General features: G+C 39.0%; 3 protein-coding genes across 9 annotated transcripts in view; 2 read left to right on the forward strand and 1 right to left on the reverse strand.

The window, feature by feature from the left end:
- Window positions 1–24,841, forward strand: part of LOC108110041 (inhibitory POU protein) — a 32,978-nt gene that overhangs the window by 7,622 nt on the left and 515 nt on the right. For 2 of the 6 annotated variants that reach the window (XM_017218900.2, XM_017218902.2), the window contains 5 exons: window positions 1,175–1,231; window positions 1,783–1,959; window positions 23,204–23,402; window positions 23,470–23,610; window positions 23,691–23,922. In XM_017218900.2, coding sequence (XP_017074389.1) covers window positions 1,175–1,231; window positions 1,783–1,959; window positions 23,204–23,402; window positions 23,470–23,610; window positions 23,691–23,922 — 806 coding nt within the window. The remainder of the gene's footprint in view (window positions 1–1,174; window positions 1,232–1,782; window positions 1,960–23,203; window positions 23,403–23,469; window positions 23,611–23,690; window positions 23,923–24,841) is intronic. The other 4 variants (XM_017218901.2, XM_017218903.2, XM_017218904.2 and 1 more) reach the window with 3 other exon arrangements.
- On the reverse strand, window positions 3,767–6,874 carry LOC108110040. 2 transcript variants are annotated; one of them, XM_017218898.2, is made up of 2 exons: window positions 6,545–6,874; window positions 3,767–6,478 (listed from the first exon to the last, which is right to left on the reverse strand). In XM_017218898.2, the coding sequence occupies exons 1-2, from the start codon at window positions 6,705–6,707 to the stop codon at window positions 4,140–4,142; spliced, it is 2,502 nt and encodes an 833-aa protein (XP_017074387.1). In that variant the 5' UTR covers window positions 6,708–6,874; the 3' UTR covers window positions 3,767–4,139. The 2 variants fall into 2 exon arrangements, with proteins under 2 accessions (XP_017074387.1, XP_017074388.1); XM_017218899.2 differs by having other exon boundaries at window positions 4,711–4,767; window positions 4,830–6,874.
- Window positions 16,597–18,605, forward strand: LOC108110043 (serine/threonine-protein phosphatase alpha-3 isoform). The gene is made up of 2 exons (XM_017218907.1): window positions 16,597–17,039; window positions 17,095–18,605. Exon 2 carries the CDS (start codon window positions 17,384–17,386, stop codon window positions 18,287–18,289), a length of 906 nt encoding a protein of 301 aa, XP_017074396.1. The 5' UTR covers window positions 16,597–17,039; window positions 17,095–17,383; the 3' UTR covers window positions 18,290–18,605.

Here is a 24,841-nt window from a genome sequence, read left to right on the forward strand (position 1 = left end):
CTGCCTACATGCCACGCCCCCTGTCAAGAATGCCCCTTTCGACCAAGTTTAAGCGACAATCAGGGGTCGGCCATGGTCGACTGCTCGAATGGGCCAAGACGTCATTAAGAATGCACAACATTTTGATTTCTACAATGGCCGCCGCCACTGCCGCCTCCGAAGCTGCCCGGTTATTGCGGTCTTCGTTTGGGCCAAAATGAGACAGAATTCTAACGAGTAAGGGAAATGCCTGGCAAGAAGGATATAGCTATACACAGGAATAAGATTATAAGGCAAGGATTTCAGGTATTATATATTAAAAGCAAGGGTTTAAAGACAGCTAGCTGATCAGCTTATTCTTCTCTTTAAAAAATTACAGAATATATTTTGGTTAAAAAATCCTTAAAGTTTTACAATAAAATGCGTAAACATTTTTTTATAAATTATTGAATATTAATGATTTTTTAAACAAGGTTTGCTAAGAAGATTTGCCAAGTTTTCAGGAAGTTTCTATCCCTGAAGTCATTTTATAATATTCCTATGGTTTCTCCCAAGTCTTTCTATAAGAAAAACCAATCTAAGACATCTTCCCCCACTTTTTCCACAGTGCACCTGCTAAGCCTTCGAATTACGCCTTTCGCCTGAAAATGGGCCGCCAAACGTGAGCCATGTGGCCTGTTCCTTCTGGCCATGTGGGCTCCGTCTCATTCACACTTAACCCCCTACATTTTGGTCTTTCGTTTTCGTCGTGCGGCGTTTTGAAGTTTTGTGCGCATCTAAATAATTGATTAACTGAAAAATTCGTGCGAGTTTCGTGTACACAAGGAGTATATATATATATATATATATATATATCAAGATATATATATAAAATATAAAATCGATAAGACTGGAATAATAAAGACGACGACGACGACGAGGACGGCGACGACATGAAGATGAACCAACGCGGGCATGGGAACCGAAAAACTTTTGATATTATTTATTTAAAAAGCAGCTAGTGGGGTGCCCCTCAAAGAAGAAATCAATACGAAGCGAGCTGGTTAAAGGCTTTAAGGTTAACTTCAGGTTTCTTCTCTTGATTTTTCACTATCTCTATATAAAAAAAAAATATATAAAAAATAAATTAAAAAAAACTGCTGCAGTGGCACATCAATCTATACACATACTATCGATGTTTGTTCCGTCTTTTCAGAGTCGTTTGTTAGAAGATGCTTCCCTATTATGCAATTCGTGGTCAGCACGTCAGAATGTAAGTTAATTTTAACAACAACAACAAACAACAACACTACAACAACCAACAATAATAACAAAAACAACAACAACAACATCAGTTAACCATAATTGCCTTGACTTGACTTGATTTTCCTTTTCTGAAATTCATTTTTGACACACATATTCGATATTTGATATTCAATATTCGATATTTGATATTCAATATTCGATATTCGATATTTGATCTCTCTTGCCAACGCTGACGACGACCTATATATATATATATATATATCCCTATAGTATATCTATATGTATGCCCAACGTGTAGCTGACATCGAACTTTGCCTTTGTTTAAACGAAAAAATTTCGAATTGGATTTGGGTGATTTGGTTCTCTATATATATTCTATATATCTACATATATATATATTTTATATATATACTCCCTATTGTTTCGATTGTGTTCTTGCCTGTGGTATATATCCCTGCATCCCATATAACTCCATACTCCATATTCCTTTCAACTTTCTAAATATATTTCCTTTTGATACTGAACCTATCTCGATCTTTGATCTTCTCTCCGCTGCAGGGTGATATCTTCGCGGGCATCAACGATGGCATACTCAGCAGAGCGGAGGCCTTGGCCGCCGTCGACATCCAGAAGCATCAAGCCCAGCATGTACATAGCCAAATGCCCTCCCAAATCAAGCACGATGTCATGTACCATCATCACTCCATGAGTGGGCCCCCGCAACGTCCATTGCAGGTGAGTCTGAGCTTAAGGATTCCGTCTATTTGCGGGGGGGTTTTACTGTAGTTTATTGTAGTTACTATATAGTTATCTTTAAGGATGAAGCTTTTATAACCTTTTAAGACCTTTGGTTACATCTTAAAATGTTAAATTCTTAACTTGACTAAGTCTTAAAGACCAAAAGGCTTAAGTTTTGTATGATTAATGGCTACTATAACCTAAGAGTCAGAATATATAACCCTAACTAACTAACTTTATAGACTATTTCCAACCCAAAACCTTTGTTTTAAGAACCCCCCCCTTATATGATTTCAACTCCTTTTTCGGACATCCAAAACAATCTATTAAACCACAAACCAAAGCTGCTATAGAGCCATCTATGTCCGGAAGTTGAAGTCCAACGGTTGATTGAACTCCATCAGAGCACCGCCCCTTTTGTGGTTATATATATGTATGTATCTGTGTATTGGTCGGATATGGGGTATTAGCCATAAACTCTAGAATGCTGCAAATTATGAAAGTCACTCCCTGATGAAGAGGGACATTAAATGCGGGAAAAGGGAAACGGAACTGTCGCATTGGGACAACCAAGAACTCCAATTTCCGTTCTCGATGGTCACACGCATGTCTACCTATAGATATATATATATATATATATAATCGAGTATATATATAGATATATGTGAGTGTGCGGTTAATTTGAAATGTTTCTTTAATAAAATTAAAATTGTGACGTGTAAGCCTTCTGGGAACGTGCCACGTGACGGTCGTTTGCCAGGTAAGCACATCATGATTCGTGTCGTTAATTGTATTGTACTTCAGCTCAAACTGGGCGTTCCAATCGAAGCCCCTTTCCAAAAAAAAAAATAAAGGGGGTTAGGTTAGGCTAGAACTGGTTGTAAGGGTGGTTGCTTTGCTGCTCTATTAGAAGTTGATTGTAATCAAATTACACAAGCAACCTGTTTTCCTCTCTCTATATATATATAAATATACATTTTCCAGCTAGTTGTAGTTCTTATTTTACTTTAGCTGGTGTCGGCTAAGGTACTCATGTTGCTGCCACTGTTTGCCGTTTGCAGTTGCCACTTGTTTTCGGCACAATCGAGCATGACGAAAGTGCGCCCCGTCCGCGATGTGGTGGTTGATGTGGTTGTTGGTGACCTCCGCCCGCCGCCCGCTAGCCTTCTCAATATATTGCGTAGGCAAAATAATGTGTTACTCCCCCCGCCCCCCCCCCTGCCCTTCTTCAGGGCACTGAGCAGGCACAAGGCGCAAGGCACATGCCACATGCCACATGGCACATAGCGCACATAACCCATAACCCATAACCATTCCCAATTGCCAGCGCGTGCTGTCCTTAATTTTCGGCAAACACACTCGGCCCACTCGAGAGTTTCGATTTCGGTCTCAGGTGCCAGTCCTGGTACTGCTGTTACTGCTTGTGGTGCCCACTGGCAGTGCCAACTCTATCAATCACCCACACTCTACACCCCTCAATCATAGCCCCCCCCTTCCGCTGGATGTCTATCTAAGTACCATTCCCGCACACACACACACACACACACACACGATCTGCGCGATTCGATTGTTAACAAATTGGCTTTTCCGGGCAGAGGGTTCTCCATATAATCGAGGCTTATTAATAAAGACAAGAAATCAGAGAAAGATATATTGAGTTTGGAAAAGTCTCAAATAACAATGGGAAAAGTTAAGTGATTGGAGGAGAAGAGCTAACAGAGCTTAAGGAAGGGTTACTATAAATCTTTCTTTACTAATCCCAAATAATATCAAACGAAAAGCATAATATTTTACTCTAAAAATATAGCTTTTTCTTTAGTGTTCTTTTTATTATGAAGAATATATAAAAATATATTATCAAAATTGCCTTGCAGTGCAGAGTATTTCCTCATTCTTTTCCTTTCTTCACAAGAACCAAGTCTTATCCTTTTAAAAACCAAATATCGATCATATTTCCCAATCAAACCAGGTCATAACCCTTCCGATGGGAGACTTAACACATTGCGTTTTAACCGCAAAGAAGTTTGGCAACTGACCAGCACCCAGCCATCAGTCCTCCATGGTCTCACATCAAATATTGAGACCCCAAAAACTGGACTATGTGGGAATGACCTGGTGCTGAACATCTGGTCTTCCGAAGTCCCTCCAACCGAAGACCCACCGAAACAAATGTATTTTTAATCGTGGGATAGACTCTTATCGAGCAGTTCGCTCATCTGTCGTAGCTTCTCATTCACAATTCTCATATCGTTCTTGTAATCCTGGCATTCGCGAAGGAATCTCTCATCATCTTCCCTGTTTGCCTGACGTACAATCTTATAACGTTCCCAATCCTCTATCATTTCATCAGTTGTCCTTGTTTTGTTCCCGCTAGCAAAGTAGGTTGGATAATCATGGATGGGAAGTTTTTTCTTGGGCTCCCGTGGCTTTGAGTATTTAGCAACCAAATCTGAGAATTTTACGGACATTGCTTTACGTTTGAGCTCTTCATCTACAGGTGAGGTGTCATCGGGCTGTTTAGTTTGCTTTTTAACTTCAGATTTGCTTTGTGGCATACCATCTGGTTTATTATTGTGGTTAAATATCAGATCTTTGCTAGAGCTAGCATTGGATTTGGAGATATAAGTCTGTCCTATATCTTTAGATTTATGTTTATTATTATACAAATCGTCCCTTACGTCTTGAGTCTTCCGTTTTTTCTCACAAAAGTTCTTCGATTTACGTAGCATTGGCTTCTGTATAACCGGCATTATGGGTTTGCTTTCAGCTTCTCTATATTGCTCAGGAATAAACTCCCTAGAAGACCTAGTAAAATCAGATCTGCTTAGCGATATAAATTCCGATATAGTCTTGGTTCTAAAAATCACCTCTTCGACAGCTCTGGGCTTTGATTTAGTCCCATATGTTGGCCTTATAACTTCTGACATTCCTCCTAACTGAAGTTTATAGTCATAAAAATGGGTACTTTCATTCAGGAACTTAAACTCCTCAAATGCCTTGGTTACTTTCTGGTTTATTGACAGCATCTCTGCACTTAGCTTAGCTTTGAGTTTGGATTTATTGTCTAATTTAGACATCACAACCTCTTTATGCTGCTGCTTAACTAAGTCTTCATAGGAATACCCCTTCTTCGTGACATCTGAGTTGAATTTATCCTTGGCTTGAATTTCATCTATTAAATGGAAAGATGGCTGGAATATAGACTTGATCTTGGCTTTATCTTTATATTCTTGCCATAATCCTTCTTCTATATCTTCTAATATCCACTCACTTCTTAAGTTAGCCTCATTGGTTTGCCTCTTAACTTCTGATATAACATCTGCATTGGAAAAAGCGTAATCACTATCGGTTTGTACCGCAACCTCTACACAGATTTTCTCCCGTGGCATTATAGAGATTGGTAACAGGGTCAAAGTTTGCAGATTTAGTTCAGTTACTAGTTTAGGTTTCTTCTCAGGCTTACAGATGACAGACTCTTTAGTATGTAGTCTGACCTCTTGTTGGCTTTGCAATATAACTTCTAGTATATCTTTGAATTCAGATATGATCTGAAGATTTGATTTATCTTTTAAATCAGTCTTAGTCTCTGGCTTAGGTATATCAGCCTTATCAGTGTGCCTTTTAAACTCTGACATAGTTTCTGGATAACTTCTATTAACATAAAGTTCAGCCTTTACATCGCCCCCTGCCTTAATTACATCCTTCAGCTTATGATCTTTCCCTGATTTGCCTGAAGTCGGCGATATAGACATAGTTTCCAGATTGGGTTCCGCTACAAATTGAGATTTATTCCTGAGATAAGAGATTACTGCCTCCTTAGTACGTGGAATATTCTGGGGTATACTTATCATCTTTAGATTTGGTTTACCTTCTGTTTCAATCTTAGTCTCTTTCTTGGGGTTATCAACCTCAGTCTGCCTTATAAACTTTGTCTTGTACTGTGACTTCTGTTCATCCACTGATTTGCCAAGAGACTGAAAGATAGACTTAGATTCTAGGTATAGTTTATCTTCTAATTTACTCTTCTGTTCCGGTTGAGAGATAACAACGTGCTCCTTAGACTTTAATATATTCCCATCTGGTTTTCTTAGCTTTATAACTTCTGGTTCATGCTGAAGCCTAGATACAGGCTCACCTTCTGATTCAATCTTAATCCCTGACTTAAGATTGTTAACTACCTTTACCTCCCTCACAACTACTGGTATATCTTTAGACTTTGCCTCTCTGATGATCTCTTTAGCCTCTCGTACAGTCCGTACCGCAGCCTTGAATCTAAACGGCAATGCTAAGATTACTTCCGTCTCTTGATTACTTTCTTGCTTTAGTTTAGTTTCCTGATTAGGCATTCTAGTTTTAGGTGTCTGATCTACAACCTTTGTGCTGGCATCCAGCATAACTTTCGGATTGGTTACTAAAAAAAGCTTGTATTTCGGTTGCGGTTCAACCTTCGCCTTATCTTCGGGCATAACTTCTTTAGTTTGCGGTTTCACCATGCGGTTAGGCTGTCGAATATGCTCTGCTTTGGGAAGTACCTCGGGTTTAATCTTTACTTCTGTTATGACCTGCTGTTGATTCGGCTTACCCTTAACCTCTGCATAAGGATCAACCGCCGATGTTCCCTTTCGCTTATCGCTGATCACCAACTCAGCTTTCCATTTTGGCTTCGGCTGCGTTCTTATTTTAACTTCTGGCTTATAGTTGACCTCTGGGTTTAGCAGTTCCATGGCTACTTCTTCACAGAACATTTTTCCCTCTTTCAGATCAAGAATAACACTTACGGACCTTCTGAACTTTATTAGATTGTATTCTTCTTTGTTTGCCAAAAAAAAAAAACAATGAATTTTGCTGCTCAACGACGAAAATCGTTTAGGTTAATTTTTATGAAACAAATTTTTAGATTTTGTTTTGTGATTTTTACAAAAAAAAAACCGATTGGGATCCGGGTTAGAAATGCTAAGTTCGACTGAAACTAAGCCTGAATTTGATTTCGAGGGTAACTTCTTTTGATTTCTTATAAACTTCTTTGATGCAAAGTTACATTTTCGGGAATTCAAAAATATAACAAATAACCAGTAATTTTCTAGCTATAAAATTCTGTCAGCCTGAGTTTATGAACTTCTGCTAATAGTGCCGCATTTTGGGGCAGCTCGTTAACGTAGTGCCACCTGGATTTATTCCCTCTCAAACCCAAAACTCAAAACTCAAAACTCAAACCACAAAACCACAAAAAACCCTTCCCTACCCTTTCGCCTGTCGAGAAACTTTTGGAGATGGAGCTGGTTGGGCTGTCAGAAAGTCTGGTAACATGTGTCATAATCGTTATGCCAGAAGACAGAAGGCCCCCAGCGCTGTGCCACTGCAACAACAACAATGGCTACAACAACATAACAAAACTCATTAAATTAAACTAATTTACGAGCCAACCAGAAGCATCCCCCACCAGAAATCCAACTGGTTTTCGGGTTTTGCTAGCATATGAAAAGCCAATTATGTGGAGAGGCAATCGCAGTAAAAACAACGAACGGGGCGGCAACCAAAGGGGTAAACAAGAGTAAATATAATGCTAATTAAAATAATCATATCCATCATAAAATTCACAGCTCAGCTTTGGGAAAAGGGGGAGAATGGTGTTTCTTTCCAAGGGGTTTGTTTTCAGGTTGTCAGAACATTTGTAACAATTACGGCAGCGGCAAATATTATCCATTATCAATTTCATCCCAACTGTGCCAAATGAGTTTTCCGGGATGAGCTGCCTGGCTGCCTGGCTGGCCACTTTGCAGGCGTTTATCACAGATTTCCGAGATCGGAGGTCCCCCCCCGTAACTAATGTTCCGATCTGGTTATTCTATATATATATCTTCTATCCTCTCTTTCTGATACAACAACCCCGCAACCCTCGTTCACTTAATTCAATTTAAATTACACTTACATATTTCCGGTGATTTTCAGGGGGCGCAGCGGCCAGGGCATATCCTGTCCATTAGTATTCGCAACATATGGCTCAATTTCCCTCGAAATGAAACGCCTTCCAAGCCAAGCACGCACCAAAGTATCCTCCCCCCTCAAAAAAGGACCAAAAGGGATACACAGAGGGCTCGACTATGGGTGGCTTTGGCCAGTTCCTGAAATTCAACCACAAGTGGTTTATCATATTGAAATTCATTTAGTGCACCTGTTTGATTTTTCCTGCGGTCGGCATATTGTTTTGTAAATATCGTTAACTCACCATTGCCACTCCACACGCAAGCCAAACTTCATTTTCCATTTCCTTGTTCACGTCCTTTTCCTCTTCCTTTTCCGCTTCCTTTAACTATTTGCGGCCCAGCGGCGACAGGCGACAACAGCAAATATTTGTCTTTTGTGCACATTAAAAACAACTTACCGCTAACTAGGGTGGCTGCTTATAGGGTGGACCTTCGGGGTATCCACAAAGCTTACAACCAATTTTAGTTGGGGTGTTGCTGATGAAATTCGTGGTGATTTCCATGATTGGTAACGAAATTTTAACTGATCTGGAAGTATAAAAAGAAAAATGTATTAGTTACATGGCAAGTTTAAGGAAGTTCTTTCTTTTAGCTAAAAAACAGCAAAAATTGGTTACCTATTTGAAATATTTAGCATTTCTACTTTGAAAAATAGATCATATTTAAGATAAATTCAAGTCCTAAGGTGTAACTTAAAAGTGTTTCTAAAAGTTTCTAAGTTCTATAAAAATAGTTAACTTCACCAACATTCCTGCACATTATTAACAGATTTAAAAGCATTTCTTTCCCTTTCCTCTTTAACCCCACAAAACCATAAATTAAAAATCGCTTATTGAGCGCTCTCAGCTAATTATAAATTATAAAGAAAACTAGCTTTCCTACTTAACTACCATTAAAAATGTAATAATTACCGCCATTTAGTAGCAATTACAAGCTTAACTGTCATTTTCCTCCTTAAGTCATAATGCAAAATCAAACAGAAGGCAAAGTTCACGCAATTTTCCATACTTAAGCAGCGTACATTGAACTCTAGTTTTTCTTCTAATTTTATTTTACTTTACTTTACTTTACCTTTTTCGTAGCTGAAAAGGCAATAGAAAAAATAAACCGCATTAGACAAACAACAGACTTTGACGAGAATGTTGAAAATTGTCCAATTATCGATTATTGGATTGTTTATCGTCTGGCCATCAAAGGGAAATGTCTGGTTATCGATTACATTGCCATTTATCGCCCAACTTGATTGACTTAATTAAATGTGTAACCATATTTAATGTTGACCAACACACAGTGAGTGCCACAAAAACCGTAGCTCATCAAATATACAAGAAATTATGATTATTAATGCATTAACTTTATTTAGTGGCTACGACTATGCTATAGCTGTTGTTGTTGTTGTTTTTGCTTAGGTGAAAGTTCAATGTCTATCTGTCTGTTTGTTTGTTAGCCATCGATAGCATGTTTTTTTCATTCATTTATTTTATTATTTGCGCTGTGCAGAAAGCTTTGTGTCATCCAATGTGACAATTTACCGACCCACCAAAGCCTCCACTTTCTCCCCTCCACTTTTTCCCGTTTCTTTATTTATTTATTTAGTTTTCCTTTTCTTCATCAATTATTTAGGCCCTGTATGTGTTCGTCTTTTTTATGGCCAAGACAATTGAAGACACGGAACACAGGCGCACACATTTTGTGGGTGGGAGTTTAGTAGTAATAGAAGAAGAAAAAGAAAAACCTGGAAAAATAAGAAACAAAAAAAAAAGAAAAAGATAAAGGACACGAGCACTGCTCATACGTCAGGTGGCATAGCGGCGTCTTCGCCTTCATCCTCGTCCTTCTCCGCAGTTAATAGTTCCACAAAATTACACGCAACGACAACGCATTAGAACTTCGACTGCAAATTGCACTTTCTCCCTTGCAGTTCCTCCATCAATTTTTAATGGCCCACTTCGAAAGAAACAGCTTTTAGCCCTAATCGACTGATTGGCCAAATTGCAGATTACAATCGGTTTAGGGTTCCATTGGTAAATGGAAAACGGAAAATGGAAAACAACTTAAAAAGCGCACAGAGTTCAAAACAATCCAAATTAAATTCCCACTGACATCTGAGAGATAAACGTTTTAGGTTACAAAAACTTGCCAAGAACTAAAGTTCAGTTAAGTTACCTTAAAACAAGGTCTGAAAGTATTCTTTGAATGTTCATAAACTCATCTTATTAAGTATTATATTAATATAGAAAACGTAGTAAGGTATAGGCTGGAAAAACATTCTTATTTTAAAGACTTAAAACTTCTCATTGAAATTTATATTTTTCCTGAAGATCTTTCAATAATATTGATATTAGAAAAGGTTACTCATACAGGCAGTCATGCATTTCTTTTTAAAAACTAAGCTTTTTATGTAAACTTTTAAGTTTTTATCAAAATTTTCGGATTTAACACTATAATACTTCTCAAGAAGATTTCCTTAGGCTCTCAACTTTAATAATATTTCTGATATTTAAACTAGCTTAATCATAGTTTCTCCCCGAAAGCCATATTACTTAGCAATCTCCTTGGTCAAATATTCTTCCAATATTCAATATAACCATCTTTCCTAGTCTATAAACCCCATAAGTTATTCCCAGCATCTGTCCACACTTACACGCACCTTGCTAAATCGGATCTAACTAAGTTGAACCCCCGACCCCTCTCACTTTTTTTAAGGCCAGCCAAAAAAAAAAAGGGTTGTGACAGTTAACAGGTTAACCTGCTTAAAATGCACATCAACGCATCACTTGACCCACAATCCCCGCACTTCCAACCCCCTTAGGATCCAAGGATATATATATACATATATAACTTTACAAATTATCAGTTACAACTGTGACGAGGGATGGTCTCGCCAAATATGTTTTCTTTTTGCCGTCTTTCAATAAGACTGTTATTTGCTTACACCGAAGTGAGCATCAAATTGATCGTATTAATGGCCATAACTAGTTTATCCCGCCCATCTTATCAGGGGCGGATTATACACGCAGATTTCCATTACACAATACAATAGGAATATCGAGGGGGTGGTGGCAGGTTGGAAGGTTTGTTTTTTTTTTTTTTTTTGATATACCAAGGGGTTCCGGTGTGGCGGGGTGGCGGGGTTATCTATCAGCCAAACGGAACATTAATGCAATTTCAATGAACCTTGCTACGGTCAAAACAACGAGAGAAGGAAATCCGGGGAACACTCTTTTTCGATTTGCGGCTCCTGTTCCCGGGAACAAAACAACCAGGGGGGGCCAAACTCAAACTAAACCATGCCCACCCACCCATCTAGATCCGCAACCACCATGATGCTACCATTCCACCTGCTCGGCTGTTTGATCCGCTTGTTTTTATGCCCGTGCCCGGCACACAATTTGTTTTAGCCGTCGAGCAATCGGAATGGTGAGATGGGAATGGGGGGGGTAGTCGTATCCGTATATCCGAGTCCCTTGTCCCTGATCCCTGATCCCGTGCCCGGGCATCTCCCACAGGAATTCCCAGGCAATATAACTGAAAGCAAAAATGAAGATAACAGTCAGCACGGCAAGTGCAAATCCACCCGTCCATTTAACAACTTGTACCACCCCCCGCCCACTTATGGTAGTACTCCTGGATGTCCTTCCTACTCCTGCACACCACACCCCCCTCTCTGCTCCTTGAGTCCTCCCCTTTTTTCGGCTAAACCAACTAACTGCCTTTTTACTCGGCGCGTCTGTGGGCGATTGGCGTGGCCCTGTTTGATGCTTGTAAAGACCACTTTACCCGCTATAATAAAAATAAATCATAATATTTCCCTTGCCTTCCCCCTGTGACCCTGGTCATGCCTTTAAGCAAACGCCCCTGGGCACAGTGGGCTGAAGTTGCGGGTTCAGTGGGCTTAAATGGGATTTAGTGGGGAGTTTTTGGCTGCTAAAATAAGCTGATTTCTTAAGTCAATAAATTTTTAACACTTTACTCGATTTTCCTTTAATTCTGAATTAATTTTAAACATTTTTTAAGGTAATAAATTAATATATTTTAAATAAAAGGCAAGGCGAATATTAAAATAATGAATAAATACTATTTAAATTCGACATTTTGTACATTTTTCTTCTGTAGTTTCAAGTTTGATTTACAAAAACTTCTTCGCTATTACGTTTTTTAATAATAAAATGTTAGAAAACATATTTAAGAACAAATGCCAATAGAAAAAGCAACATTTTATACAAACTTAATCCCAAATTAACAACTTTCAACCACTGTGCCATTGTTTCCCATACCTCGATGCCATACCAGTAAATTCTGGATGCTGGCTGCGTACGCTTCTCCGGTTTTCGTTGCTCTCGCTGTTATCCCGGAGGTTGTAACCCCGGATAATGTACTTAATGCATCTACATATTAATGTCGCACCGCCAAAAAGAAGGAGAGCGGAGAAGGTGAAGGGAAGTGCAGGCTGAATATAAAAAAAAAAGCAGGGGAGGTGAGGTGATGTGAAACCTGTGCAACCCCCGACTCCCCTTGTGTTTTTGCTACTTTGTATGTAATTTCTATTACCACTCCACTCCCAACCCCATGGGCGTACGTGGAATCCCCCGTGTCCTTGTGTGTGTATTTTACTCACTCTATGTGTGTGTGTGTGTGTGCAGCGTGTCGTTGTGCTTTTTGTTGTTGTTTTTATTGCACAGACTTGTGACGCAGCGTGTGATTGCCACTTTCCCTGAGCACTAATAAAAAAGCTAACACGCTTTATCTAAGGTTAAACATATCCTTTATAATATATACTTCCTTATATATTTTAAACTCTTCTTTGGAAGGAATCAAGTGTGCTATATATTATCTATACCTTTACCTATTAAATTTCAGTAACTTTCTTTCTCGCAGTGTACCCTTTCCATTTCACCCTCCTCACCTGTGCCGCTGCACTTGTTTCATCGCCGTGTGCGTGACGTAGATGAAAAAAACAGAAGAAACGCGGGTGAGGGTGGTTGTAGATGGTTGAATGGGTGGGTTTCCCCCGGCCATATCGATATGTCTCCCAGTAGAGCAGGCCGGAGAACAGACGGTAGAGGCACCGTTAAGCTGGGACCGCAATGTGTAAAAAATTACGAGCAAAAATTAAAGCTGGAGTGGGCGGAAGAAAACGTTGGCAGGTGGTCGCCGAAGGCGGGAAAACCCCCGGTACTTTAGCTCGGTTTTTCATCGTCTTCCTTAACGTTATTATTTCTTCTCTCACGCTTGATGAGCCAGCGACAATATGTTGCCATTAACCGTGAAACTTATAGCAGTGTATTGCGTGCCTGTTGGTGGTTCTTGTTGGTTTTTGGTCGGAAAAGTTTATGAGTTCTCTGTCAGGAGTCGTACTACACTTAAATTGGAGTGGAAACAATCTTGGGAAATTACCAGAAACAACTGATCGTTGGAATGCAATGAAAACTTAAAAATATGGCCTTGCTTTTGAAATGATAACCCTTAACATATTATTATGAAGGTGTTCTTTTTTAATACCTAGCAATAGAAAGACTTATATATATGTACTTATAATTAAAGGCCACTTACCTTAGTTTTCCATATCGCATTTCCATTTCCACTTGAATTTCCTTTGTGTATATTTCACATCCATATATCAACCTGTACAGCGGTGCGCCTTTTCCATTTTCACCTAAAGAAGAACCAAATTTACTATTAAAACAATGTTAAAAATATTTATTAGATGTACTTACCTTAATTTTCCACAGCATGCAAGCTTCTTATTGGGCTCCGCTATATTCCCTTCTTTATCAAAACAAACGTCGTATTTTCAAGTCCCGTTCCCTTTTCTGTTTTTTTTTTACCTTCATAATTATGAATGAATATTCAACGGCAATACTATGCAAAAGCATTGCCAACATAAAATTAACACTCTTCTTGAGGTAAGCAAATAGAAACGAAAACAAAAACGACAAGCAAGCGAAGATTAGACAGTGTCCATCATAAGTAAACTTCAGTTTGGATTTTAATTTCTTCCTTCGCATGGCTTCATTTTTATTTTTACAATAATACAATAGACACTTTTCAAAGATAATAACTTTTAATAAAAAAAAATTAATTTTAACGGAGTTTTTATTCTTATTTGCGAAGACAGAATATGAAGTTAAATTTCAATGTCACAAAACTTTTTCGACACACTGTATGGAATGAATGTAATGCGTAGGCGAGCACACATGCATACACTTACACTTGGCTGGAGGAGCGTCACTTGCAATTTGGCATAGAAAATATATTAATTCACCAATAAATTAATATGTTTATTGAACACAATACATAAGACTATACCGCGATCACTTTTATATATTGTTTTGAGTATTTTTAATACTTTTTAATAGTGAAATCAATAAATTACTGCAAATTGCAGACTCACACACATGCATACATTGACACTTGTCCCGCGCAGCGTCTTTTGCTTTTTGGCACAGAAAAAAAATAGATAAATTCACCACTAAATCAATATATATTTTAAACACAATGTAAAAACAGTCTTGTGATCACTTTTTATGTATTATTGTTTATATTTTTTATATTTTTAACACTTTTTAACAGCGAAAATAATATGCGAATGCTGCTTGGGCGGGCGACTCATTAAGAATGACAACTTGAAAAGCGAAAGACAAACTCTGAGAGAGGATAACGGATCTTTCTACGATCTTCGTTTGCACCTCTTCTCAAAGCTCTCAGAGCTTTTAAATCATTGTATATGAATGAAAATAATACCGTATACGGTAAAAAAAGAAAGAAATTAAATAAATTAATAAAAGTAAAAGAAAAACGAGGAATATAATAATTTAATAATATAAAAAAATACAAAAACAATGTATTTATCAAAGGCTACCAATAGGCAAGGGAAAGACTATAAAGCTTCAAAGTTGGCAAAAAATACAACGATTTATGGTACAAAAAACCTATTTTCCGCACTCCCCTAAAAATTGGCGATTCTTATAGCCAGGGAACAGGGCTCGGAGCAGTGCAGAATGTCCTGGGAATTCCCCTTGAAATCCACCTTGGTACCCTCGACCTTCTTGCACCTTCCCGCTCCCCGTCCCCTGATCAAAAAGGCAGGGGAAAAAAGGTAAAAAGTAAAAGTAAGTAAAGGCCACGATTCGCATCCCCTTCAAAAAAAAAAAAAAAAAAAAGTTGTTGCCCGCTGGCAGCGCGTCTGGCGGATATAAAAATAAAATAAAATCTATTACGTGGCGAACCACCCCACATTTATGCGGCAATTTGTTGCTCCTTGATTGTGTCTGTGTGTATGCAGGCTGTATACCCCTGTGTGAGTGCGTGTGTCTATGTATGTATGTGTAATAACAAGTAAAGTAAAGTAAAGTGTATCATTTTCCCATTTGTCGACCCCTTTTCGCTTTCCCTGGTCCACAGGCACTTCTCGCACTTTGTCTCAATTCCCAAAACTGTCGCCCCGGCAGTTGCAATTTATGAAGATTTGTGTGTGGCCAGGATAAAAACGAAAAGGGGAGGACTCACAGGATTCAGAACTCAAGAGTCGAGTCGAGTCGAGTTGAGTCGTCCCCGCCCACATGCTTACATCCTGTGCCAGCCTCTGACTGCACTTGTTTTGATTTGTTTGGAATAATAACAGATGCTTACCGTTCATATTATTCATTGTTAAAATTATTAACGCTTGACAATAAAAATGGTTATTTGAACAGCACTCGAAATGGTGTATATAGTATACCCAATATACACCTCCTGCCAATGTTCTCGCTGCGCCTTGGTAAATTGCAATTTGTGCAAATATTTATGTACATTGAAAATTACTCATTTGTGTAACACCAATTAATTTCAACAAACAGCGGCAGTCGACGGTCGACAGTGGGCACAACAATGGCCAAACCATTTATAAAACTTTGCCGTTGTTGTCCTTGCTGGCTTGCTGGTTAAACAAATGGAGGGAAAATGAGGTCCTTTGTTTCCCCAAAATAAACGATGCTGTTGCTATTTGGATGTTTGTTTTGTGGCCAGCCCAAGCAGGACTCTGGCCACAGGACACTGTACAGTAAAGCATGCTACCTCCCCCCTCCCCCCTAAAAACAGTTCAATCTTGCTGCGGGGTTATATATGTATACTCGTATGTTATATGTATGGCATTTGTTGTTACTGGAAAAGTTACAATGAACCCAGGTTGCTGGCTCATTATAAGGACACTGCAGTCGGTACCCTCTTCAAATTCTATTTACACTGCAATTTTTCAAGTTTTGCTAACAAATTGCAGCTAATTACCGGCCACACTTAAACGAGCCATTCAGAAATTGGGTGTATATATCTATATATATCCCGTCGAAATAAGCTCACATACAACCTAATAATAACAGCAGGGTGAATCGGGGAAAAACCCCCGTACAGCAAATGGCACTCGAGAACTTCAAGTTTTCCACTCAATCAGAGATAATAAGAACAAATGGCCAAGGGATAGACGAGGGTCGCAGGTTTTAGCAGGGGAAAGGCTAACTTAAATAATACCTTTTAGTGTCCCAAATTCAAGGCATGTTATATATTTTTTGTTTGAGTTTTTGGATATTTAAAAAGTACAAAATATGAAAATCTAGTGGCTGGGGAAGAGTACGTCTTGGATTTTTCATTCATTTCGATTTCACAGAAGAAAACAGTCACCATTTTCATATCAAAATTTGTTTCCAAATTCTAAGTTAACCGCAAAAAGATAGATAACCACAAAAGTCCAAACCAATTGAAAGTGCATTGCATAACTGCATTCGATTTGAATTCCATCTTCATATCCGTATCCCTTTATCTTGACAAAATCTCCGGTAATCTAGTAATTAAGACGAGTGAGTGAAAGTCAGAGGATCCATAGACCAAAGTCAATGTTTTATTAAAGCCGCTGGTAAGTTATCGAAGGATAAAGGACAAAAGCTAAGAAGGCAGCTCGCTAGCTAGTAATCGATTTGCCATCAATTGAATTAGCCCTGGAAATATCGCATCATAGCAGGCGATGATTTTCATATTAAGAGTTTGACAGAACCAAGAAATATCAAGAAGAACCTTTTTAATCAGTCTGTGAATAAAAGAAGAACTTAAAAAGTTTGCAAGGTAAGAACTTGAAACCAAAACTTAAATTAAACAGCCAATAAATCAAGAACTTAAGTTTGCAGGGGAATTATTACAAAAGATAAAGACCAGCAAATCATTTAAGATTGCAAAAGTGCGAGACATTATTGAACTATATATCAGAATATAGTAATACTTAAGAACTAGAAATAACTTGGAGAAAGCCAGCGCTTCGCAGGATTGAAGTCCCTTTCTTTTAGACCGAATCCTAATCTTCTGTGTTTACCAGAATCAGGGTAAGTCCCTGAGAATCAGCACCAACGGCGTCCCAGACAGTTTCCATAACCGGCCCGGGCAGCGTATCCGCGGCTCCCCAACCCGAGGCCATGTCTGAGGTACTCAACCTGGACAGCATTATATCCCGTCTCCTGGAGGTACGCGGCGCCCGACCAGGCAAAAATGTCCAGCTAACAGAGGGTGAGATTCGTGGCCTGTGCCTTAAGTCACGTGAGATATTGCTGGCCCAGCCAATCTTACTAGAGCTAGAGGCTCCGCTGAAGATCTGTGGCGATATCCATGGCCAGTATTATGATCTATTGCGTCTCTTTGAGTACGGTGGTTATCCGCCGGAAGCGAACTATCTGTTCTTGGGCGACTATGTGGACAGGGGAAAGCAATCGCTGGAGACCATCTGCCTGCTGCTGGCCTACAAGATCAAATACTCGGAGAACTTCTTCTTGCTGCGTGGCAACCACGAATGCGCCAGCATTAATCGAATCTATGGATTCTACGATGAATGCAAACGTCGGTATACGATCAAGTTGTGGAAGGCATTCACCGATTGCTTTAACTGCCTGCCCGTGGTGGCCATTGTCGATGAGAAGATCTTCTGTTGTCATGGCGGTTTGAGTCCGGATCTTACTTCCATGGAGCAGATACGTCGCATTATGCGACCCACAGATGTACCCGATCATGGTCTACTCTGTGATCTGCTATGGTCCGATCCGGATAAGGATACCATCGGCTGGGGTGAGAACGATCGCGGCGTTAGCTTTACCTTTGGCGCCGAAGTGGTGGGCAAGTTTCTGCAGAAGCACGATCTGGATCTGATCTGTCGTGCCCATCAGGTCGTCGAGGATGGTTACGAGTTCTTTGCGAAAAGGCAATTGGTCACCCTCTTTTCGGCACCCAACTATTGCGGGGAATTTGATAATGCCGGTGCCATGATGTCCGTGGATGATACGCTAATGTGTTCCTTTCAAATTCTCAAGCCGCTTCTACGCAAAAAGTAGATTAAGGACCCTGAAATCAGTAGACATATTAGGATTATGACTATACTATAACCATTAGCCATCATTACACATTGCATACCTCACTACAGATACCTCTTCATACACATCAACTCAACTTATGATTGCTAGACTCTTCTGTCGTACACCGGATCGAAGGATAGCCCCGGCATTAACATGGATATTGATGGAACTCGATGTACTCATGGTTTTAATCCGCATTTCGGTTGGTCCTTTCGTTGTGATCGACATGAAATTGAGACATGGCATGTCAAATTTATTGATTTATATGGGAAATAAATTTGGATGTCAACGAAAATTGCAGATTTCTTTTTACATTAGGGATTATCTTTTAAAATTTAGAGTCTTCTCCATAGATCTATCTATTTCGGCCAAGCTTACATCAAAGCTAGTCAAAGTCAAAAAGAAAGCTCTAATGAACTGCTTATATACCATTCAAAAATCCTCTAACTACTTACTAACTTTTAGTTACAAATTTAAATCCCATCCTAATGCCGAAGCGCAGAGAAGTATGCTACGTTAGCTGGCTGGTTGAAAAGTGGGTGAATTTCCCTTTAAAAAAGAATTCGCCTCTAACTGTTCGTGCTTGGTGACAAAAGTCACCGCCATAATATATTAACAGTGCTTAAAAATTAATGAACAATAACAAAGCGACACACACACGCAGAGGGAGACAGCAATAGGGCAGCAAAGAGACAGAGAACGAGATGGAGATATCTGGCAGACAGACAACAAACAAAAACAAAGTTACAACAAATTGCGCCAAAAACGCTTTATTATGTCAAAACAAGATGGGAAAAAATAGAGAAAAGGTACCCACTGTGACAACAACAAATTACATTATATATATAATGAGGTCATTTGCGCGTAAACAATCAGGGGGTGGAGTGGGGTCTCCTTTGCCTCGGAATAAGTAAAGAAAAATACAAAAAGAAAAGTAAGAGAGAGAGAGAAAAGAAAACCCAGTCACATGTTTATCAACAAACGGCAAATAAATAAATTATGTTCGCAAATTTGTTAATAAATCATGAAGCTGGCAACCGAAGTCAAAGCACAAAATTAAAGCAACTAGGAAAGGCGATTTCTCAGGTAAACAAAATGGAAATTACCAAGAATGGAATACTCTTTTTGAGTTTTGAAAACGAGAACTAAGTATCAAGTTAAACTTAAAGTTGTTGCATATTGAAAATAAAGCTGAAAGGTAGCTAGGAATTCGAATATTTAAGGTTTATAAATCTGTTTTTGGTAGGTTTCAGGGAATAATGCATAGAATTCTGATCTATTAGCACTTCCATCAAGCAATAAGGAACTTTAAAATAAATATTTTAAATACTTAAACTTAATTTAAAGCTTAAAAATTGATCTTTAATAACAGATAATTTCCTTGCTTAGTATATATTTTTAAATCTTATTACAGTTTAAATATTTAAGCAAAAATCTTACTCATTTCTCCTTCTTAGTTTCTAATTTAACAAATTTTTATTTAACATACCTCTTCTAGCATTCAAATTCCTTCCAAATTCAGAACCCTTTCAACTTTCCTTTAGAGTATTTCCTACTTAAAATGGCGTCTTCCTTTACATACACACAGCCAGAGCTACATATGTGTGGGTGTGTGTTTGATGCCTGGTTGACGTTGCTGCTGCACATCAGATATACACATATTTACATTTATATAGCTATATATATATATATATACATATATATATACCAATACATAGACATACGTACATGTTGCAGTGGAAAATCAATGCAGACAACATTTGGCAATTGTTTCCTCTTTTTCATCCTTTTCTATTTGTATCCTTTTTGTTGCAAATTGTCTTCTATTGTTGCATTTGATTTGTCCTTTGGCCAGCCAAAAGGGGTGGAGATATATGCCACGCCACACCCACACTCCCCCTACATTCATACACACACACACACACACATGCTCACTCTGCCATCTCGCTCTGACAGTGATGTTTCCAGATCTGGATACATTGTTTTCCATACACTAAGAAGATTTTTAGTTTGCTTAGTTATTAAATTGTTGTTAATTATTAGTGATTAGTATGAATACTAATTTGATCTTTAACAACTTGTTATCCATATTCCAGAGTTAAACATTTTTATTAAATTTTTTTATATTTTTTAAAAAGTATTTTACAAAAACCTTTTCTTATATAAGTTTAAGAAAGAAAGTAAAAGGTGTTATTAGCCATTATTATCATTTTAGACTGCATATTTAGTAAGCCTAAAAATATAGATTTCTTGCTAATTTATATTCTTTGAAATGATTTAAAGGAAAATACTTTTTTTTTAGGATTTTTGGATGCTTCCTTATTCAAGTTTTAAACATCAAAAAAGGGGGCCTAACTTTTTTGGAAAGCCTTTAAATTCAAACTTAAACCAAATCAAAACTAATATTACTAAAATATTACTTATAAAACTTCACTTTTAATGTATGTATTTCTTCTATAATGCATAATCTAGATTCTGTTTTATGTTTTCCAAACTTAAAACTTAAGTTACAGCCCAGCATCCTTTTGGCCGCCTTTGAATAATTTTATTAATTACAAATTATGCACCTAATGAAATGGCCAGCAGAGGGACCATCTCGATAGAGGTGTAGAGGATGGGTTTTTGGGGTATTGGGCCAGTGGGTGGTTATCCTACGACTATATCCTTCGATGCTGACGTTGACGTTAACGCTATAAGGATAAGGGTAAGGGAGGCAGCAACGCTGGCAGCGACATCGGCACTGCCCACATGAATTTTGCATAAGCCCCAGCCAACCACAATGCAGCACATCCCGCTCCCGAATTCTCTGGGTTTTTGGCCACCGACAACGACGACGACTCCCGGCAATATGGGCTACACATGGCTATATGGCCATACAGCTGGGCACTGGCGGGGTCCATGGCCAAGTATTCGAAGCTCCTCATCGACACTCTGGCTCCCTCTCTCACGTTAGTTTCCCAGAATTTTTGGGTCCCTCTTTTGGGTCTTATTTTTGGCTATATCTCTGTGTGTATGCGTGTGTGTGTGTGTGTGTTAGTGTACACGCGCAGGGTGGTTCCGTACTCACTGCGACGATAGAGATGGCGCTATTGTGTAAGAAAGAGTGAGGGCATGCCAAGGCATTTAAAAGCCAAGTGCAAGAGAGACGGGCAGCTGGCGAGCGAAAGAGCGAGCGCCAAGGGTGCAAACCAATAACCGTCAGACTAATTTTGGGATTGGTTTATAATTGAAGAGTTTGCCATTGTATTCGGCATGAAAAGTCCGTTCTGGGTACGGGGGTAGTAGATGTAGTAGCATCTACATAGTTTTTACCATTCACATAAACACACAAATATAACCGAAATATACCCAAATACATATACATATACATATATACATATATACATATATACATACATATATATATAGATATTCGTATGTATGTTGTGTCTTATTGTTCTCCATAGGCCTCTCCTTATCATTTTAGAGTTTTACATAATTGGGCATGGGGTCCGATTTGCCGTTTTTCCCCCTCAACTCTGCCATTTCCCATTTTCCGTAACTGTGTCCATTTTCCGGGCTTTTCGTCAGTGAGGGGGCGTGGTATGTTTGCCATTTGTACATAGGAGAGCAGAACTAAGCGCTAGTTTTACCCGCCCGACTGCGCCACATTCACAAAAAGATAAATAAATATGAGTGACCCGGCCCACAGGACAAACTCCCGAAAGCCACCCCCCCTACTCCTTGCTACCCATTCAAATGAAAATGTTAACTGGAAAAGCTGCTAAAAACATTGAGGAGTAAAGGGAGGGAGTGAGTGAGGAGGGGATATAAAAACGAGAGGGAGCGAGGTGGATGGGACTTAGAAAGAGCTAGGAAGAGGCCATCCGGGCTATTTGGCCTTCTGTTGTAGCATACTTTTCAGCTGTAATCAGTTTAAATGCTTAACAAAGCAACACAAAAGCAAAAATGGATGGAGGGAACATCATCCTGGCGTTGCTATTGCCGCACCTTGCTGCTGCTACTGCTGCTGCTGCTCCAGCTTTTTAGTTGCTATTCATATTTGTATAAATAATTGAACAATTCTATAAATATTTGATGGCTAGACAAAAGAGTTGCGAGCGCCCTCGTATCCGTATCCGTTCCATTTTCTTCCATTTCGTTTCGTTTCGTTTCGCTCTCAGTTGTTTTTTCTGTGTCTGTGTGTTAAAGTACCTCTGTGTTCTGGTATGTGTGTGTGTGTGTGTGTGTGGGCCTGATTTCCCGTTCAATTAAAGCTGCCAAAGGGGGATCCTTTGGCCCCTCAAACCTCCCACACATCCATGCCACCCCACCCTTTTTCGGAAAAGTAACAAGTGCAGCTCGAGTAAAAGGGTTGTCAGTTCTTTACAGGATGGATGATTTGGGGCTTGGGGATGGTGGATAACAAGCCGGGACTTTAATTAGAGGTAGCTTTAAATACATTTCTTATGCCGTGAGTGGAAAACTTTACAAATTATCTGCTTACAAGGTGGGGGTGGTTTTTCCAAAAACAAAAGCACAGGCGTTGGCCCTGATTACAATGATAATGATTAGCCTGCTAATGATGGTGTTTATGATAATTCCGTACATATATAAAAGGATATTTTAGTCTTTGAGATTATTTATGTTTGCTTTAAGGTTTTTAATTAGATTTTAAGTAGAGATGGGAACTAATATTTATATTTTAAATTAAAGTAGGTTTTGATTTACTTTTCAAAGAGATTAATAAAAGTCTTGCTTTAAAGTTAGCTTTATATTAGTGATAGTATCTTAGTCTAAGATTAATAATTATCTTTGCCTTTCGAGTACACTTATTCGAAACCAATTTAAAATCTACTTTCACATCACGGCTAATGTTTTAATGAAGTTCATTTCCATTTCAATGCTATTTAGGAAAATCCTTTTTCTCGACAGATGCACCACTCGATGGACCAGCTGGACATGCTGGATCCAACGGGCTCAATGACCACGTTGGCGCCCATATCGGAGTCGCCTCTAACGCCAACACACCAACACCTGCACGGTTCCTATCACAGCATGAATCACATGATGAGCCACCACCATCCGGGCACGTTAAGTGGCCACACGGGGGGTAAGTTGGAGTTGCTTACCAAACTTTGGCTTGAGTTTACTCACAGACTTACTGTCCTGGTTCATAGGCCACCATGGACACTCAGCGGTACATCATCCTGTTATCACAGCGGCAGTGGCAGCCGCTGGCCTGCATCCCGACACAGATACCGATCCTCGCGAGCTGGAGGCGTTTGCGGAGCGGTTCAAGCAGCGGCGCATCAAGCTGGGTAAGTAAATTATATAAAATTGTAAATTAAATTCAAGTTTCTTACCAAAACTTTGAACATAAAATTAATGATTTTTGTAGGCGTTACGCAGGCGGACGTGGGCAAAGCCCTGGCCAATCTCAAGTTACCTGGCGTCGGAGCGCTGTCACAGAGCACGATCTGTAGATTCGAGAGCCTGACGCTGTCGCACAACAACATGATCGCCCTGAAGCCCATCCTGCAGGCGTGGCTCGAGGAGGCTGAGGCGCAGGCGAAAAACAAGAGGCGCGATCCCGATGCGCCCAGTGTCCTGCCGGCGGGCGAAAAGAAAAGGTAGAAAGTGTTTTAATTGATCCGGTAGCGTAGCCAACTCCTGTCCCATCCCCCAATCCACTCCTGACCCACTGAGAAATGGTTAAGACAAACCATTCCCCAGACCCAAAGCACCCTCCTCCAGCATCTGAGCGCGAAATAATTGGCAAGACAAAAACAAAAAGCATAGACACCTTGATATATGGTACTGAATTGTAGGCCCACATTTAACACACGATAGCCCATAATCGAATTTTAGGCATACGAATTATTTATCAATGATGCGGAATTGCCAATTAATAAATAATTTAGTTTGGCCACAGGTTCATTAGTGCAGAAAAAGTAATAAATTAAGTAGGAATTAAAGCAAAAGCGCCATCTAGCAATCAATTTGGTTTACATCAATATTGCAATGGAAATGCGAAAGTTCATAAAGCACACCTATGTTTGGGAAGTTATAAGAATATTAGTAAAATAGTAATATTTTTTAAGTTTTCAGGAATTTCGGTGTTAAGTTAAGTTTTTAAAGTTATTTAAATAATAAATTACATTTTTATGGAATTTATTTTTTAAAATTCATCAAGTTAGTCCTTAAAAATATAAAAAAAAAGATGAAACTGAGTGTTTTTTAAAAATATAAAAATCTAAAAAATATTTTCAATCACAAATTTAAAAAATTGCTGGTTTTTAAGGGCTTTCTAAGTAGTTTAACGATTACGGGCTATCTAAAAACGGGCCGAACTAAAGACTAAGGACTGCATAATAAGAAAACAGAAGCTAAAAATTAAGACCATTTGCATCGATCGACCAAAATAACAAACAGCGCTTAACCATATCAAAAAAAAAAAAAAAAAAAAAAATGATATCAAACCATATTTACCAAGTCACCGACTACCGACCGTCCCCCAGCTTAGGGCCCCGCTTCTAAAGTAATCTATAT

Source organism: Drosophila eugracilis, unplaced genomic scaffold, assembly GCF_018153835.1.
Source record: "Drosophila eugracilis isolate 14026-0451.02 unplaced genomic scaffold, ASM1815383v1 contig_1858, whole genome shotgun sequence".
Taxonomy (NCBI): Eukaryota; Metazoa; Arthropoda; class Insecta; order Diptera; family Drosophilidae; genus Drosophila; species Drosophila eugracilis.

Excerpts from the sequence above, each read along its gene's own strand:
- LOC108110043 (XM_017218907.1), top strand. The coding sequence starts at position 17,384 with ATGTCTGAGGTACTCAACCTGGACAGCATTATATCCCGTCTCCTGGAG.
- LOC108110040 (XM_017218898.2), bottom strand. The coding sequence starts at position 6,707 with ATGTTCTGTGAAGAAGTAGCCATGGAACTGCTAAACCCAGAGGTCAAC. Across the intron at positions 6,479-6,544 it reads TCCTTATGCAGAGGTTAAGG|AGCATATTCGACAGCCTAAC; the intron begins GTAAGCCGAATC and ends TTCCCAAAGCAG.